We start from the raw sequence: 19,096 nt of genomic DNA on the forward strand, positions 1-19,096 counted from the left end.
TTGGTTTGTGCAAGAGGTTTAGAGGGAGACTTGAGGCAGAGAGATGAAAAAGAAAATTCACACAAAAGTGATGAACTAGAACAGATCTTCTATCTCTGGTGACTTCAGGAAAGATGTGATCAGGTCTCCAAAGGAAGTAAATAAATACCCAACAGAAAGGGCAAATACAGGCTTAATGTTAGGGAAAGCTTCCTAACAAGTAGAACTGTCCAAAAATGCAATGGGCTACCTTGGATGATAGTAGGTTACCTTTCATTAAGGGTCTTTGAGTAGAGGCTGGGTACCCACTTGTTGAATGTGTTGTATTAGGGGTTCTTTTTCTGGTGTGAATTGGACTAGGTGGCAATAGGTTTATTTTTGCTTCAATATTCTGTGAATCGTTATTTCATCAGTGTGCATGTTACTTTCAATAATGCACGTTGGAATTTTTTCATATTTCAGTTTTTGTGAATTGCTTAGGCCAAAATTCCAGTACTTTCTGATGATGAACCCTTCAAAACTTAGATTGGTTCTTGAAGAGACAAATAGCCCATCCCTGGCCCTGGCCTTGAAACTTTTCTGGCTTATTCTTATTGCTCTACTGAGAATGCAAGGTCACCTCCATACTAGAATGAGACTTCAGAACAGAACTTTAGCAAAATGATGCTAACTTTTTTTTTTTTTTGGTGATACAGTTAGAGGTTAAGTGACTTGCCCGAAGTCCCACAGTTAATAAGTGTTGTGTCTGAGGCCGGATTTGAACTCAGGTCTTCCTGACTCCAGGGCCAGTGCTCTTTCCACTGTGCCACTTAACTGCCCCCAGTATGCTAACTTTTGCAGCATTATATTACGCTGTCTAGAAAAAGGAATATAATAGTCATGCTATAGTCTGTACTGGATAGATCATGTTTGGAGTATTATATTAAGCTCTGTGTGCTTTTAGAGCAAGGGTTCTTAAGTTGGCACCCACAGAACACTCAAGGGGTCCATGGATAGATTTTGGGGGTGATTGAACTTGGATGAGAAAAAGTTACATCTTTATTATCACTAACTTTTAACTGAAATTTATTATTTCCTTCAGTTATCTAAAACATTCTCTGAAGGGATGCATAGCCTTTACTAGACTAGCGAATGGGTCCTTGACACACAAAAAAGTTAAGAACCTCTGTTTTAGAGTAACTTTTAAAATTAATGACTAGGGAGCTTGAAGTACATCATATAAACAGAAATGTAAGGATGTTTGGCCTAGAAAAAAGAAAACCTGGGGGGACTAAGTAGCAGTGGTCTAAGATTGAAAGGCTGTCATCCAAAAGGAGGTGTTAGACTTAACGCTTTGTAGAAGATCAGAAGGTAGGATTTACAGGGAGGCAGATTTTTGGGTCAGTATGATAAAAACTTTTTAATAATTAAAACTAAGTGAAATAGGCTTCCTCATGAGACAGTACTCCTTCACTGGTAATCTAAAATATGTTGCTGCTATTTTTGAAATTAACATACTTTCTTTCCTTTGTTGCAGAGTCCTTTGGACAGAACTACCCAGAGGTAAGCTTTCAGTGTCCTCCTTGGTCTTACTTAGTGATTATATGGTGCCAACTTTTGGAGAGAACACGTTTTTGGATCCTCATGACAATAGTTTGAAATATCCAATATGGTGATGGTTTTATTCTGACTCTCATTGGGAGCTAAGTATTTTATTTGAGTGGTAGGGAAAAAAATGGATGGACAGTTTTGGTCAGAACTCTCACAAATTTTTGTGACTATGACGATTCAAGTGCAAGAAAAATGTTTAAACTGAGTGAGAAGCCTGAGGAATTAATTGGAGTATCTTGCTGTTGCTGTTTATCTGTGTTTGCTTTGTACTTTAGGAAGCTGATGGAACTTTGGATTGCATCAGTATGGCCCTGACCTGCACCTTTAACAGATGGGGCACACTGCTGGCTGTTGGCTGTAACGATGGCCGAATTGTCATTTGGGATTTCTTGACAAGAGGCATTGCTAAAATAATTAGTGCCCACATCCACCCAGTCTGTTCCTTATGGTAAGACATCTTTTATTGACATTTTAAACTTGAGTTGCATGTTGTTTTCCCCGTGGCCAGCAAAGGCTGTGACTGAGTAGGATTTATGGTACCGATTTAACCCTCCCTGGTTTGGGAAGTTCGGGGTAGAGGGTGGCTAAGAAGCTGATGTGCAGTTGGAAGTCAGAATTGGTTTGAATGAGCCAAGATCAGGCAGACAAGTTGAAGGGCTAGAAGGACCAGAGGTGAGAGGCGGCATCTGAAGTAGAATTGGGAAAAAAAACCAGAAATCACAAAAAAAAAAAAAAGATTCCTGAGGGAATCTTATGAGAAGCGAGGCTTTCCTAGATGGGAGCTGGGAGCTAGACCTGGGTTTCTTAACCTGGCAACCATGAACTTACTTTGATAACATTTTAGTAAGTGTATTTCCATGTAATTAGTAATCCTGTGGATTTTAGTTTACATATATAAAAACATTCTGAGAAGGTTTCACTCTGAGTAAATTGCCAAAGGGGTAAGAGTTAAAAGAGGTTTTTGTTTTTTTTTTTACAAAGAGCAAAAAAAATGATTTTAAAAGTCAGATGAGAGCAGGTGAGGAAAAATTTGCAAAAAGAAATGAGAACTATGCAAGAAAATTATGAAAAGAGAATTGACAGTTTGATAAAAGAGGCACAAAAAATCCTAAAGGAAATAACTCCTTAAAAATCAGAATTGGCAAAGTGGAAGGTAATGACTATGAGACATTAAGGAATGATAAAACAAAGTTGAAAGACTGGAAAAAAATAGAAGAAAATATAAATATGTTATGGGAAAAACAACTGACCTGGAAAATAGATGAAGGAAAGATAATTTAAGGATCATTGGACTACCTGAAAGCCATGAGCAAAAAAAAGAGTATAGGCATCATATTTCAAGAAATGATAAAGGAAAGCTGCCCAGATAGCATAGAACCAGAGGGTAACGTAGAAATTGAAAGAATCCATTGGTCACCCCCTGAAAGAAATTCCAAAATAAAAACTCTCAGGAATACTGTAACCAAAATTCAGAATTTCCAGGTCAAGGAAAGAATACTGCAAGCAGGCAGTAGGAAAGAATTCAAATACTGTGGAGCCACATTCAGGATCACACAAGATTTAGCAACTACAAAATAAAGGAAGGGTTTGGAATATAATATCCAGGAAGGCAAACGGAGCTGGTGTTGTAACCAAGAATAACCTACCTAGCAAAACTGAATATTATGAAACGGGGATAAATGGATGTTTAATAAAATAGAGGACTTCAAACATTCCTGATGAAAAGACCAGAGTTGAATAGAAAATTTGACATTGAAACACAAGAATCAAGAGAAACATAAAAAGGTAAAACATGAGTGAGAAATCATAAGGAACTAAACAAGATTAAACTATTTATATTCCTGTATGAGAAGATGATACATGTAACCATATCAGAATGTTATCATCACTAGGACTGTTAGAGGATGCCTACTTAGAGAGAGGGCATGGTTGTGAGTCTGTTATGTTGGGATGATCTCAAAAGAAGAATGGAATTGTGACACAAGGGAGATGCACTGGGAGAGGGGAAGAAGAGAGAAGAATAGGGAAAATTGTCTCACATAAATGAAGCACAAAGGATAAGTTTTTACAATACAGGAGAGATGGGTGAGGGGTGGGGGTTGTGGAAGTGGGCAACACTTAAACCTTACTTTCTTCTGAACTGATTGAAGGAAGGAGGAATATACATACACACAGTTGGATACAGAAATTCATCAACAGGGAAGTGGGAAGGAAAGGACTAAGAAAAGGGGGGGAGTCAAGAATAAGTGGGAGTCTAGATTAAAGGAGGAGGTGGTCAGAAGCAAAACAAACTCTTTGAGGAGGAGACTGTAAAAAAGGATAACTATATGAGAATAGGATGGAGGGAAATAGCAGTCATAACTGGCACCCATACAACAGACAAAGATAGCAAAATAGACAATTGGACGTTTTGTGAAAATAAAAAAATGAAGGCTTGTATGTGGTAACTTACAATATATAAAAAGTAACCTTTTTCTTTTTCTTTTTCTTTTTTTTTTTTTTAAAGCTGGAGTCGAGATGGTCACAAGCTTGTGAGTGCTTCAACTGATAACATAGTGTCACAGTGGGATGTCTTATCTGGGGACTGTGATCAGAGGTTTCGATTCCCTTCACCCATACTGAAAGTCCAGTATCATCCCCGAGATCAGTATGTTTAGCCAAAATTATCTCTTGGGTTGTAGTCTAAATTTACATGGGCTAACTGGATTGGTGAACATTTTAGTTTGGAGTCAGCCCCCCAAAATGTTTGGAGATGATTTTGTTCTGTGGGCTGTTGGTGCCCTTGAAGTTTTAAGAGAAGCAGCTAATGATAATTTGCTTCCTTGTAGTTTTATAATTAAAATAGACCAGAATCTTTTTTACTTGAAAAATGGGCACATAGGAAAGTAAGCACGACTATCTTGGTTGAAATTTTAGGAGGTTGGGATATTTGAGGGGTCAATAAGTAAGGATCTATTTGGGGGGAAGGTAGAGAATTAATCTTTAGCTGCCAAAGCACAACCTTTTGCATCTGTCTTTTTTAAACAGGAACAAAGTTCTTGTATGTCCTATGAAATCAGCTCCTGTTATGTTGACCCTTTCTGATTCCAAACATGTCGTCTTGCCAGTAGATGATGATTCTGATCTAAATGTAGTTGCATCTTTCGATAGACGAGGGGAATATATCTATACGGGGAATGCAAAAGGGAAGGTAAGTATGCAAGACAAGATGTTCAGAATTAAGATAGCCTTGCAAAAAGTATTCCGTTGTAGGAATTTGCTACTCTGTCTTCAAATCAGCATTGGGCATTGGCCTTATTCATACATACTTGGATGTTTTATCTCCTTAGCTGTATTTTCTTATATTCTTGATATCAGTGAGCTAACAGCACAGATCTGCCTATAGCAGTTATATTCTGAATTTTCCCTGCCTACTCAAATTCTATTGTCTGTTTTCCTTTGATTTTTCACCAGGAAGAGAGGCAGAGATTTATTAAAACCTCATTAATACAAATCCCTGGAGGCTGAGCTGAAGATTACCTTTAGGCCTTCTCTATAAAAATGTTTGCCAAATAAAATAGTATAAACAAGATCCAAGGGGATATGTGTAAGTTACTAGAGAACAAACTTCTTACTATATAGTAAAGCAGATCATTGAAGGCTTCAACAAAGGCACACTGTTAGTCTAGTTGAAGTATGTATATTCTTAAAAAGTATACGAAAATAACGAAATTTTTTTCTCAGTCTAGACCTGTGATTTCATTGGCATAGAGAACCCAGTGAGTACAGTTGCCTGCAGGACTTGGAGAAAGGTGTAGTGATTTGCCCAGTGTGTGTCAGAGGTGGGACTTTCAGCCAGGTTTTCCTGACTTGAGGCCAGCTGTTTACTCAGCATGCCAATCTAACAAAAAAAGTTACTAATCTTTAAACAGCTTGTAATTTAAGTCAACTTTCCCTCTGAGAAGGTAGTGTGTTATTGTGCATAAGGCTGTGCTAAGTGACCCTGGACAACTCACTTAATCTCACTGAGTCTCCATTTCCTCACCTGTGAAATGGGAGGGTTACTGAACCTGCTGGAGCAAAATTTATTATTTTTTTTATTCTTCTTCTACCTGGAGTTGAATAAATACATTCTGGGTTTTGTTTTGGTTTTTTTTTTGGCTTTGGACACTTTGGCCAGTGATTTAGTGGCTTCTTTAGAAAATGCCTGTAACCTTGCTAATGTCTGATAATGATGCTGCTGTTGCTGCTGCTGTTATAATAATGGTGATATATAACAGGTTATTTTATTCACCTATTCACCCAGTAGTCTGCAGAACATTAAAATATTTAAAAAGCAGGGTGACAGATTGTCCCAGGACTGTTTCTATCTGTATTCCATCAAAAAAGATGAGGATTAGGTGAATAATATAATAAATAATAATAAAAATAGGAAAAAAGATTTCAAGGAATACTTTTAAAGAAAGGTTTCAGAAATCATCCATGGCAGCTTGAGGAAGCTAATGAAGTCTGCTGAAAGACTGAAATTCCTGATACCTTTAGTCAATAATTGAAAATAAAAACCAAAACAGATTAAGGTCACACAAGGAGTCAAAGCAACACACACAAAGAAAATTAAAACAATTCAATGTCAAACAGAAACTTTATTTTAGAGACTTGAGAAGCAAAAAAATGAATTAGGAGAGAGAGACAGATATCCCTATAGTAGGGGGCTATGGAGAAGTTCTGGTGGTGTGGTTGTAGTCACAACATAATGGAAACACAGTTTGGAGCCATGTGAAAAGCTTGTGTATCTTAAAATGTGACTCCAGTGACATGCCTTTGTCGGCCTTTATTTTTGAAGTATTAGTTCCAGAAATATTTCTGTAAGTCTTTAATTGAGTTATTAGTTATGCTGATAATATCTATCATTTCTCTTCCTGTTTTTGTTTTGTTTTTTTAAAAGAAAATGTTAATCTTCATAAAGCTACTGTGGGGTATGGCAGTCTGCCAACCACTAAATTTTTTAAAAGTAAAGGGATAGCAGTTTGCCTAGGACCATTTCTAGCTGAACTTTCTCAAAAAAAATGATGATAATCATAATGCCTTAAGAGAAAGCATAGCATTGTAGATAAAGGATTCTTCTAGAGCCAAGAAGACCTGGACTGAAGTCCAGCTTCTGACATTTTCTGATTGTGTAACCCTGAGCAAGTTACTATGCTTGTTGGTGTCCCAGCCATTTCTCTTAAGATTTTTAAGTTGGAGAGAAGGGGCAGATCTGCATTGGTAGAGGAAATACTTCATTGAGAGTTCCCTGTGCCAGTGAAACCACAGGTCTGGTTAAAAAACCAAAGACAAGATCACATATAGCACTTTAAGGTTTACACATTACTTTTCTGGTGAAATAGACTGAAGAGCTATTGTTATCCTAATTTTGCAGATGAGGTTCAATAATTATTTCTTACTCATTTAAGTGTAAGAGCTGAAATTATAATTTGGTTCTTCTGACTCATAAATACAGTTTAAACAATAAAGAAAGCTACAATGTAGAAGTATCTCTAGGATCTTATTCTTTCCTCTCATTTGAAAACAAAAAGAATGAAGTTCAGACAATCCTAATCATTTGGTGCCTAATTGGATTTCAGATCTACCCTTGAACATTTTCTCTTAAATATCGGTAAAGTGAATACTCAAGAACATTAACACTGCCCTTTGAAGAAAGCTCAGTGCAATGCTGGCTGAGATTGATGTGTATAACTCACAAGATTTAGACTTCTGAATCAGTACTGACTGCTACACAGATTACTGAGGAAGATGATCCTTGATTTACCAATAAGAGTCAGGTCAGGCTGCCAACCGGTCTTCAGGATGCTCATTTTCTTTTTCTTTCATCTTTAGATCTTGGTCCTAAAAACGGATACCCAGGATCTAGTCGCTTCTTTCAGAGTAACAACTGGGACCAGCAATACCACAGCTATAAAGTCAATAGAGTTTGCTCGGAAGGGGAGGTGAGTCAGGACCCTGGTTTTACTCAGGGCAGCTTTAGTCTTATCTTTCTGTTTTGTTTTTATGTAGCTTTACTATGAAATATTGAAGTTCCAGTAGCAACTTACTTCTTGTATTATAAATGTTTTCACGCGGTCTTAGTAGAGACAGTGTGCCTAGGGTTTCCTTTTGTTACTTTTATTTTATATGGACTTTTCCATATTTCTGTGCATTCTTTGTGTATTGTTTTTATGGTAATGTGATATAATATTACATTTAGGATTTTTTTTTTTTTAACGTTAGCTGCACTTTGTTTCTTACATTTAATTAGAGCTATTTAACCTTCCTAGTAAGGTCTTTGTGATGCTAAGATTCAGGCATTCAGGATAGATCTCCTTCTTGTTGTTATCACTTAAACATTCAGCTGACCCTTAGATACTCATTAATAACGATTGAGCCTATACTACTCTTTGTATAAACAGGTTCTTTTCTCCTTTAAATTGAAGTCCTAATAGTGGAATTGCTGGGTCAAAGTGTATGACCAGTTTTTTGCCTTTTGTTTTATATTGGCCACTTTGCTGTCTAGAGAGTTGGCAGCAGTTTGCTTTGCCTCTGGAAATATATGCATGTCCCTGTTTTCCTTGAAGTTCTACCACATTGTTTTACCGTTTTTATTTATTTTTAGGGCAGTTTTAGTTTGATAAATGAGCAGACTCTTTTAAAGCAGTTCCTAAGTGCATGAAACTTAATGCTATTTAAGCAAATACAGTATTAGATGCCTTACTTTATCCGGATTACTTATACTTGCATGAAACTATTCAGAAGACCTTTAATTAGTCAAAATAGATTGTAGAATTATATTTTCTATTTCAAATTTTTTGTATTACAGATGAGCAGTTTCACAAAGCCTCTATGTACTAAATAAAACTTATGTACTTTATTCGTACAGGAGTCCCTAGAACTTCTTATTTAACATTTCTTTACTCTTAATTTTTACAAACTTTATTTTTATTGGTGACTTTTATTTTTACATTGTATTCATTTCCAAATGTATCTTTCTCCCTCCCTTGTGCAGTGAGCCCTTGACTAAAAAAGATTTTTAAAAGTTCAGCAATACCAGACAAAATATTGACCTTGGCTGATAGTATATATGCAATATTCCACATTCATAGTGCAATATACCACATTCATAGTCCCTCACGTCTGCAACGAAAGGAGGGAGGTATGCTTTCTCAACTCCTTTGGCACCAAGCTTTATCATCATAATTACACAGCACTCGATTTTATTTTGTTGTTTTTTTCATTTGTTTTGTTGCATTGTTGTGTTATATTGTCTTTCTGGTTCTGCTTATTTCTCTCTCTGTTTGTATTACTCTTCCCATGCTTCTCTGAATTCTTCTTATTTTTATTTTTTTATGGAATAGTAATATTTCATTTTGCTCATATATCACAATTTGTTTAACCATTCCCCAAATTGATAGGCTTCTATTTTGTTTTTAGTTCCTTGCTACCATAGAAAGTGTTGATATTTTGGTATATATGGGACCTTTCTGTCGGGTATTCATCTTGGGTTATAGAATTAGAAGTAGAATCTCTGTGTGAAAGAGTATGGACATTTTCATCAAAAAAAATTGTTGTTGTTGTATAATTCCAGATTACTTTCCAGAAGGATTGAACTTCTCTTGCTTTAGACACAACTCTAAAAACATAGTTGTCTGTCCCACAGCATATTAAAAGCAATTAACTAAAATGAATGGCCAGGAACAGTGACATTAGCAAAATAGTCTAGCTGATCTCTTTACTACATGGATTATAGAACAGCTGGGTCTTTGTTTTTTGTTGTTGTTTTTTATGTGCTAAGAACCTTGGCCTTGGCCTCTAGACCGTGACCATCTGGTCTTCCTGGACTTGGTGGCCTGCTTTCTAAACTCTATACTGCTAGGGATTTCTCAACTTTATACAACCATTTGTAAATATCTAGTAATTTAATGTCTGCCCATGACTACTCATTTTATAAAGATGTGCCGTAGCCTATATGGGCACAAGAAAGAAAAGAAAATGGTGGCTAACTGCATTAAACAAACGGCAAAGGCCAATGACCTTGATAGAAACATTGGCTTGTTTTTTGGGGAAGTCCTTTGATGATTTCGGTGTTGAGAGGTATGGAACTATTGTTAATGGTAGCGCTAAAGGTGATAAAAGAGCAGTATGAACAACTGAATGGGAAAACAGGAATGCTTGAAAGTCTTCTATCCCATTAAAGGGCCATTTTTTTTTCTCCATAAGATTATACTCAGCTTTGCAGGGTAAGTTATTCTTGCTTTTAAGCCTATCTCTTTAGCCATCTATTCCAAGATGTCGTGTTTATGGTAGAAGCATCCAGGTCTGGATGGTTCCTGAGTATAGTTCCCTGATACTTGAACTCTTTCCTTCTGGCTACTTAAATTATTTTTTCTTTGATGTGGAACCTTTGCATTTGGGCTATTACATTCCTAGAATTTTTATTTTTGGAGTTTCTTTCAGGAGATGATTGGTGGGTTCTTTTTATCTTTATTTTGTCCTCTGGTTCTAGTAGATTGCAACAATTTTCATTAGTGATTTCTTGAAATATATTGTCCAGGCTTTAAAAAAAAAAAATCATGGTTTTTAAGGAGTCTGATGATCCCTAGATTATCACTCCTTACCTGTTTTCATGGTCAGTTATTTTTGATAGCAGATATCTTAAATTTTTTCAGTTCTTGAATTTTGTTCTAATATTTCTTGCCATCATATAGAGTCATTGATTTCTGTTTGGTCCATTTCAGTTTTCAGAGAATTTGTTACTTGAATAAAATTTTCATCACTTTTTCTTCTACACTATTTTCCCAATTCATTACCCCAGAGTTTTTATTTCACTTTTTTTATATGTTGCTTTATATCTTCTAAGTATTCATGTAGTCCTTGTGGAAAATCCATTTTTTTCTTTAAATCTCTGCTTGCAATTGTTAGAGAATTACTTTTTCCTTCTAGGTTGAATTTTTGGATATCTTTGGATCTATGACAGTACTGTATAATGGTCTGTATCTTCTTCAGTTTATTCATCTTTCCAGTCTTAGTTTTGAATTGGGGCTTTGTGCCAGGGCTAGGCTCTGCTTCACACTCTTCTTTTGGTTGGGGGTGATTAGCCTTGCTTGAACTGAACCTGGGTCACCTGATTATGCTAACATTCACTTCCTAAGGAAGGCCCCTCTGGATCTTTGAGGAACAGAGTGCTGAGGACCTTGGAGCCTAAGGACCTGCGCTGTCTCAGTGTGCTCAGTGCAAGTATACAGCACTGATGGCTCCTATATCTGGTTATTTCAAGATACACACTAAGTTTCTTATCACCTTGGGGTTTTGTTAGGGAAAGCCTTCTGTCTTTGATGCATCTAGATACTTCAGATAAAAAATTTAGCACTTGTAGGAGGACCATTTGATTTACCTAGAAAATTATCTTCTATAGAACTTTTCCAGCAATATCACAATGACAAAGGTACAACCGTATTCTTAAATGCAAGTTTGTGGAGTTAGTAAGCTAAAAATTTTACTTTGGTGGCAATTATAGCAGAGTTTAACAGCTCACCGTAGTTAGTACAGGCATGGCATAATGCGGCATTCAAGTAGAGGAGCTGAGATTTGACCTTAAGGAGCTTTGGAATGAGGGGATATGAGGCAGATATGTTCACAAGGAGATGTTTATAGGGCAGATGTGTCAAACTCAAAGCCAACAAAATTTTTGAGTGTAGCCTAACCAGATTAAAATGTAATTGGGAAATGTTTAACAACATAAATAAAAATACAGTGCATCAACATAGTTAATTTGTGATTTTCTAAATTATTATGTGGCCAGCAGGAATCCTTTCTTTTAGAGTTTGACACCTCTCTCGTAGGGGCTATTATAGAGGAGACTTATATTCTAGGTGGTAGTTTGATTAGGTTATTTTTAAGGTCCCTTCCACCTGAGATTCAATAATTTCTTGCTCTAAGTATTTATCTTAGGGAGTATTAATAGTAACCGTCTTTTCTTGCAGTTGCTTTTTAATAAATACAGCAGATCGAATAATCCGAGTGTATGATGGCAGGGAAATTTTAACCTGTGGCAGAGACGGAGAACCAGAACCAATGCAGAAACTGCAGGATTTGGTAAACAGGTACATGTCTCACATTTAAGAAGAAATGTTACCAGAGGTAAATTCACATAAAATAAAAGTAGTATGATCATTTTAGGACCAGTATACCTTGGAGTTGTTCCTAGTAGGGATAAATTCCTTTCTTCCCTTAGACTTTTCATCTTGGCATTTTGGTATTTGCTTTACTTTCCTTGTCCTAGGCACAAGGGGAAAGGTTGGGTATTTTTGTATGGTAACTGTATGCCTGGGTAATTTTCCTCCCATGACTTCTAGGACACCTTGGAAGAAATGCTGTTTCTCTGGAGATGGGGAATACATAGTTGCAGGCTCTGCTCGACAGCATGCCCTATATATCTGGGAGAAGAGTATTGGTAACTTGGTGAAGATTCTTCATGGGACCAGAGGAGAGCTTCTGTTGGATGTAGCTGTGAGTAGAATGGGAGGTTTTTGTCATGCACATTGTCTAGAAAAATCTTAACTATGTTTAAAAAAAAGTTTCCTTTTCCTCTTTAAATACAGTGGCATCCTGTCCGACCCATAATAGCATCCATTTCTAGTGGAGTGGTATCTATCTGGGCACAAAATCAAGTGGTAAGAATTGTTTTTATTTGTATTCATTTACTTTAAAGCTAGGTCCCTTCCATTCCCATTAGGAGTTAGCTGTATAATTCTTTCATTAGCTTTATCAGCCTTTTGCATCTGATTATGCCTTTTTGTTTGATAGACGGAAGTAGTATTGGCTTTTTATTTTCTTATCTGAAGCTGATCTGCTACATTTTTAGCCTTAGGTAAAATATGTAAATAAAGGCAACCTTAAAGTCAAAAAAATGCTGGATTTGTAATCAGAGGGTCTGGATTTGAATCCCACTTCTACTTGTGTGACCCTGGGCAAATAAATCATTTAACTTCTCTGAGTTTCTCATCTGTAAAATGAAGGCATTGGACTTTAGAACCCTTGAGGCCCCTCCTGGCTCTAGTGAGTTAGCCACAGGGGCAGCTAGGTGGTGAAGTGGATAGAGCACCGGCCCTAGAGTCAGGAGGACTTGAGTTCAAATCCAGCCTCAGAAACTTGACACTTACTAGCTGTGCGACCCTGGGCAAGTCACTTAACCCCATTGCCTTGCAAAAAAAAAAATGAGTTAGCTAGGCAGGCATTTGTTAAATGCTTATTAATGCTTATTATATACCAAGCACTGTGCTAGGGATGTACTGGGGATTCTGAGAGAGGCAAAAAAACATTGCCCTCAGGGAGCTCACATTCTAATGAATGAGATAACATGTAAATAACTAGGTGTAAACTAGATATACTGAGAACCAGTGGAATGTCATTGTGGAAAGACACTACAAACTGGGAGGACCAGGAAAGTCCTCTTGTTTAAGGTGGGGTTTGAGCTGTGTCAAGCAGGAAGCCAGAGAAACTAAGGCCGAGGTAAGAAGGGCATTCTAGGGTGAGGACTGAGAGGGAGAGGTGAGGGGGACGCCCGGGGCAAAGGTATGGAGTTGAAAGATAAGAGTGCATTAACTTATAAAGCACACGTATTACCATTTATTTTAATGCACTAAAATTACTGAAGTGGGAGCTTATATATGTCAACCATGCTTCTTTTTTTTTTTTCTTGTCTGTGATTTTGTCAGGGTAGATAGTTCCTAAAGAGGAACTTCCTACCAGTGCAGATCCAGCACCTTCTATGCAACTATGTAGTCTTTAGGGAGTTGCCAGGAGCCCTGGGAGGTTGAAACCATACTTGGTGAGTTTCACACACCCAGTAGGTGTCAGAAATGGGACTTGAGTATAACCATTTGCATATGCTGATTTACTTAATTATTTCTGCAGGATTCTTTTTTGTGGTGTACTCTGGGAAGTGTACTAGGGAGTTAGCCAGGCAGACATTTGTTAATTGCTTATTATATGCCCTTTAGGAGTACTCTGGGAATTTTTGATGTTTAAACAAAATTTATTAAGAAATTATGAGTTTTAAAAAGACAAGAGGAATGATACAGGAGATTGGTGGAAAGAGAATCAACCACTCTTGGCAGCTGATTAAATCGGACCCAAGGAAAAGGAAAGAATCTTTCAGAGTTGGGTGAATGGCCTGTTAAACATGGCTTCCATTTGCTCATTTCTCAGTCCTTTTCTGTCTGACTTTGGACTGAATCTATTACTCAACCAAACCTGCTCTCTTCAGGCTTACCAGTTATGTCTGCTAATTTCTGCCTTTGTGATTTTGGGCAAGTGAAGAGAGCTCTGGGCATCCGCTTCCTCTTCCCTGTGGACTAGATGGGCTCTGAGATCCCTTCTAGCGATGGCTTTATGACCTGGTCATCTCTTAATCGCTAAATCCAGTACACTTTTCTTCATTCTTCCCTTTTCTGCAACTGACACCACCTTTTTCCTGCTTGATTTTCTCCTCTTTAACCTGCCTGTCCTCTCCCCAGTCTCCTTTGCTGGAGGCCATATTGAGTGTGGCCATCTTCCATGTCTCTGTCCTGGACTGTTTTCTCCTTTGGTGATCTCATGGGTTCAGTTTTCATCTTGTGCAGATAACCTTTGAATCTTCGGTCATGACATATTGGACATTGTCGGCTTTAGAATCAGGGCGACTTGTGTCCAGATCCCACCTCTGAAACATACTGAGTGACCCTGAGCAGATCAGTTATTCCTTAATGTCGCAGGAACTCTGTGTAACTAAGTTGCAAAACAATTGTTTTTCTGCATGGGTAGGAGAGTTTTTCCCTCTAGGAATTCTCTACCCTTAGGAAATCACAGATACATACACATCTCCCAAATGCTGATGACTCCCAAAATATATACATCAAGTCCTTATTTATCTTCTGAACTCCCTCATTACAAACTGTTGGACATTTCCACCTGGATGTACCACAGGCATCTCAAATTCAACATGCCCAAACTAGAACTCATATTTACTCCTAAACCCATCCTTCCTCCAAACTTACCCATTTTTGTGGATGATGTCACCAGCCTTCCAGGTACCTTGGTTTAAAATCTTGGAGTCATCTTCTTCCCCCACCCCCCCCAATATTTAGCACATCCTGGCACATAACAAGTACTTAAGAAATGCTTATTGATGATTTGATTTCAAGTAGTGGAGGAAGTAAGAAGGAACTGTTATAGAACTGTGACTAATTATGACTTTAGCAGAGTAATACTAAAGCATGCCTTTCTACCTCTTGACAGAGAGGTCCAGGACTAGAGGGGCAAAAGAAGATAGCTGTTTTTATAAGTGTTCAGTGTGATTTATTTTGCTTGCCTGTATTTATTTTTTATAAGACAAGTTTTCTATTTTGGAAGGGGAAGATGAATGAGATAAAGAAAAGAGCTATTAATAAGACAGAAAAATGTACAAAATACAGAGTTTAGAACAGGGAACGAAACCCAGCAATTTTGTTACTCCTTGTTAAATTTATAGTATATGCTTTAAAAAGTACATAAAAGAAGTTCATGGTTTCATGTACATCCTTTTTTGTTTGTACATGGCAATATTTTATTTGTTGATTATTTGTTGAGTTCATAATAAAAGTAAATTTTTTTTTAAAAGGAATAGACAGAAAGAAAACCAGGAGAGGAGAGCAGTGTTACAGAAGTGAAAAGAGAGGAGAGTATCTAGGAAGAGGGAATGGTCAATAATGTTTGAAAGCTGCAGAATGGTGAAGGACAGGGGTGGGAAACCTTTACCCGAAGTTTGGATTCAGTTAAAGAGCTGCACTTGAGGACCTAGAGGGCCACATGTGGCCTCAAGGCTGAGGGTTCCCCCCTCCCAGTCAAGGAGGATGAAGACTGAGAGAAGGCCATTGAACCTTTCTAAGAAAATTTTCCACGGTATTTGACTGACAAAGGATAATTCTCAAATTTTGTGCCTTTATTTTATTCTGAGAACAACTTGAAGTCATGGAGATAACAAAACTTGTTAGAAAAATCTATTGTAATTGAACTGGAACTTAATTCTCAAAAGTCGAGAAAAATGGGTTTTTGAATAGTTTTTAGATGTAAAGTAACTAAAGGGAACAGTTTTTAAAAACTTCTGCCATAACTTGATGGCAGTTTTTGTGTCTCTATGCCATAAAATAGAATTTACAAAGTCAGGTTTCTGGTTGCAGGTGGTATTTTATCTTTAAATTGTAAAGCAATGAATGTGAACAAGGTGCTCTGTGTTTGTGGCATAGGAAAACTGGAGTGCGTTTGCACCGGACTTTAAAGAGCTGGATGAAAATGTGGAATATGAGGAAAGGGAGTCAGAGTTTGACATTGAGGATGAAGATAAGAGTGAGCCGGAACAAACAGGTACTGTGTCTCTGTCACCATGCTTCTTAAAAAAAAAAAAAAAAAAAATATATATATATATATACACACACACACACACACACACACACATATATATGTATGTATAATGTATGCATTCTTTTTGTTTTTTATAAATTCTGGCCTTAGCTTTGAGAAGTGGATGGTTTGACCATGGATAGACAGCTGACTCAGGGGTAGAATCACTTACCACATCAGTAACAGGTCTTTTCCTGTTAATTAAAACATACTTAGTTTCATTCTTTATGGTGTGATTTGGTGGTTGGCACCTAACAGTTCTTTTTTTGAAGAAAGTTTTCATAGATATAATGCTTCATGGTGATCTTTTTGCAGATATTTGTCATTAGAACTGTAACATGTGATAACCAAAATGTCCCATGACATATTTCTTGTAGTGTTTGGGCATATGGTAAAATCCATTCTTCCACTTCCTTTCTTTGCCTTTTCAGGGAATACCTGTGAGCCATCCTTTCATGTAGCTTTACCTTATTTCTGGTTTTGTTTATGCCAGTTATGTCAAGATTAATATGATTCAGTTCCTCCAGCAATATGTTCAGTTATTGGTTATTGGACAAGGATATCACATTTAGAGTATCAACAGTCAAATAGAAGTTTGTTGACCATGTAGGAACCTCGATTCTCTATTCCCTTTCCCATGTTTCTGCCATTGTCACTGCACTGATTGATGCGGGGAAGGGCAATGTTCACAGGGCAAAGGGCCATTTAAAAATTTTTCTTTGTCTCATGGAAAAAATTTGCCATGGCCAAAACAAATTTCAACACAAGATGGCCAAGTGTTGGTGATGTGGCTCTCTGAGATTAGCTAGGTTGGTACTGGAAAACAGATTTGACTTATTACTAGGCCATACTTTAAGCCTTTCCAAAATGGTAGAATCTGCCAGAGGTTGTGCTTCTTATCATGATGAGGCATCATTGTAGAACTTTGTGAAAGTAAAAAGTATATGGCATACTATTGAGATTAGCCCTGAATTATTTAGACAAGTTATTGAAAATCAGAAATGGATGACAGAAATGACATCCACTCTTAACTATACTAATTTCATCCAGAAGTTTAATCAATGTAAATTAATTGTCACAGCAAGGAGACCAAATGAACCCAGAAAGCACCTTAAATCAGCAAACTTTGGACTTATTTACCAAACAGGGTGAGTGGGCTACCAGATGCAACACCAGATTGGAATGTAAATTCAACTGCAAAATCTTACAAACAGAGCATTATCATCTCATGAAGTAGAGAAAAGTAATGACTGGTTAAACCAATTTAAAGAAAGTAGTGCAAAATAGCAAACCAAACAAAGTCATTCTAACTAAGGGCATTAAAGGATAAGAGGGAAAGACAAAAAGCAGAAGAAAAATGGAAGAGATCTGCAAAAAACATTTCAATAAAGGCTAATATGAATTAATGTTCATCTTTTAAAAAAAAAGTAAGATCTAGGAAAACAATATACAAAATAATAACATTGCAAATGAAAAGAACAACCACTGCAAAACAATAAAAAAAATGAACGTTGAAAATTGCCCACAGAAGACATGTGAAAAGGTACTTCTCCCTGTTCCTTTGATCATAGCATGACTACCTAATTAAATTTACTTAATCAGCACCATACCAATTAAACTACCAGAGAACTACTTTATAGTACCAGGAAAAAACAAACAAACAAACAAAAAAAACAGTGAAATTCATGTGGAGGAAAAAAGGGATACTAGATCTTAGATCTCAGATTATAGTACAAAGCATATAGCTACCAAAACAGTTTGGTACGGGTTAAGAAATAGGTTGATCAGCAAAATAGATTAGGGACACGATATACAGAAGGCAAACAAACACAGCATGGTGTTTGAAAACCCCAAAGATCTCAGCTACTGGGGTAAGAACTTTTTGAGAAAAATTGCTCTAGAAAGCTGACAAACTAGGTATAGGCTAACACCTACCGAGATAAGTTCCAAAAATACCAGGATAAGCTTCAAATGGATACATGACTTATACATAAGGGATGACTTCATAAATAAAAGTAGAGTAGTAAAGAAAAAAATCACCTTTCGTATCTGGGGATAGGGAAAAAGTTCACTACCAGACAAGGCATAAAGGGGATCACCGAAGATAAAATGGATAATTTTGATTATATAAAAAGTTTTTTTTGTTTGTTTGTTTGTTTGTTTTTTTAAACAAGAAAGCTAGTGCAGCTGAATTTGGAAGGAAAATTGATAACTGGGAAAATTTTGTGCCACAAATTTCACTAAGGGCTCATTTCAATTTTTGTAAAGGTGCCATAACACACTTAACAAGTTGGTTTTTTTTTTTTGTTTGTTTTTTTGCTTTTTGGTGAGGCAGTCAGGATTAAGTGACTTGCCCAGGATCACGCAGCTAGTAAGTGTCAAGTGTCTGAGGCTGGATTTGAACTCAGGACCTTCCGACTCCAGGCCAGAGCTCTATCCACTGCACCACCTAGCTGCCCCTGTATATTTCTTTCTTTTCACATTCAAAAATTAACAGAAGGCTGTCACATCTTAACTTTGCTGTAGTTCTATTCAGGTCCTTAACTTCTTTCTTGTATACTTGATTAGATTTGTGTAGGTCTGAAAGGGAGAGGTTGAGATCCTCTGCTATTATAATTTGTCTGGTTTTCCTTGTAATTTTTTTCACTTTTCCTTTAAGTATTTAGCTATGTTATTTTTTGGCATATCTGTCAAATGTTGTTATTCTGTATGGTATCTTTCAGCATATTGTAGTTTTCCTGTTTTATCTCTTTTAATTAAGTCTCTTATTAGTATTTGAGATCATGATTGCTACCCCTGTTATTTGGTTTTTTTTTTTTCACATTTAGCTGAAGCAAAATAATTTTGCACCAGCCCTTATTTTAACTCTGTGTGAATCTTTGCTTTAAATGTTTCTTTTTGTAACCAACATATTGTTGGATTCTGCTTTCTAATCCATGTTACCATCCTTTTTTGTTTTATGAGTGAGTTCATCCCATTCACATTTGGGATGATCATTAATGGTGTATTTCTCTCCATTCTGTTATCCTCTTTTCTCTCTTTGCTTCCCATCCCCTCTTTACAAAGAAGAAGAGAATGGCAAAAGAGAAAGATTATGCTT

The 19,096-nt window shown here is 36.8% G+C and overlaps 1 protein-coding gene across 4 annotated transcripts in view; it reads left to right on the top strand.

Annotated features, from left to right (window-relative positions):
- Positions 1-19,096, top strand: part of RBBP5 (RB binding protein 5, histone lysine methyltransferase complex subunit) — a 33,922-nt gene that overhangs the window by 3,643 nt on the left and 11,183 nt on the right. For all 4 annotated transcript variants that reach the window (XM_027871455.1, XM_027871456.1, XM_027871457.1 and 1 more), the window contains exons 2-10: positions 1,496-1,521; positions 1,845-2,017; positions 4,076-4,216; positions 4,597-4,759; positions 7,426-7,535; positions 11,562-11,681; positions 11,934-12,087; positions 12,180-12,251; positions 15,843-15,960. In XM_027871455.1, the coding sequence (XP_027727256.1) occupies positions 1,496-1,521; positions 1,845-2,017; positions 4,076-4,216; positions 4,597-4,759; positions 7,426-7,535; positions 11,562-11,681; positions 11,934-12,087; positions 12,180-12,251; positions 15,843-15,960 (1,077 nt within the window). The remainder of the gene's footprint in view (positions 1-1,495; positions 1,522-1,844; positions 2,018-4,075; positions 4,217-4,596; positions 4,760-7,425; positions 7,536-11,561; positions 11,682-11,933; positions 12,088-12,179; positions 12,252-15,842; positions 15,961-19,096) is intronic.

Source organism: Vombatus ursinus, unplaced genomic scaffold (genome assembly GCF_900497805.2).
Source record: "Vombatus ursinus unplaced genomic scaffold, bare-nosed wombat genome assembly UNPS02014798.1, whole genome shotgun sequence".
In the NCBI taxonomy this organism is placed as follows: Eukaryota; Metazoa; Chordata; class Mammalia; order Diprotodontia; family Vombatidae; genus Vombatus; species Vombatus ursinus.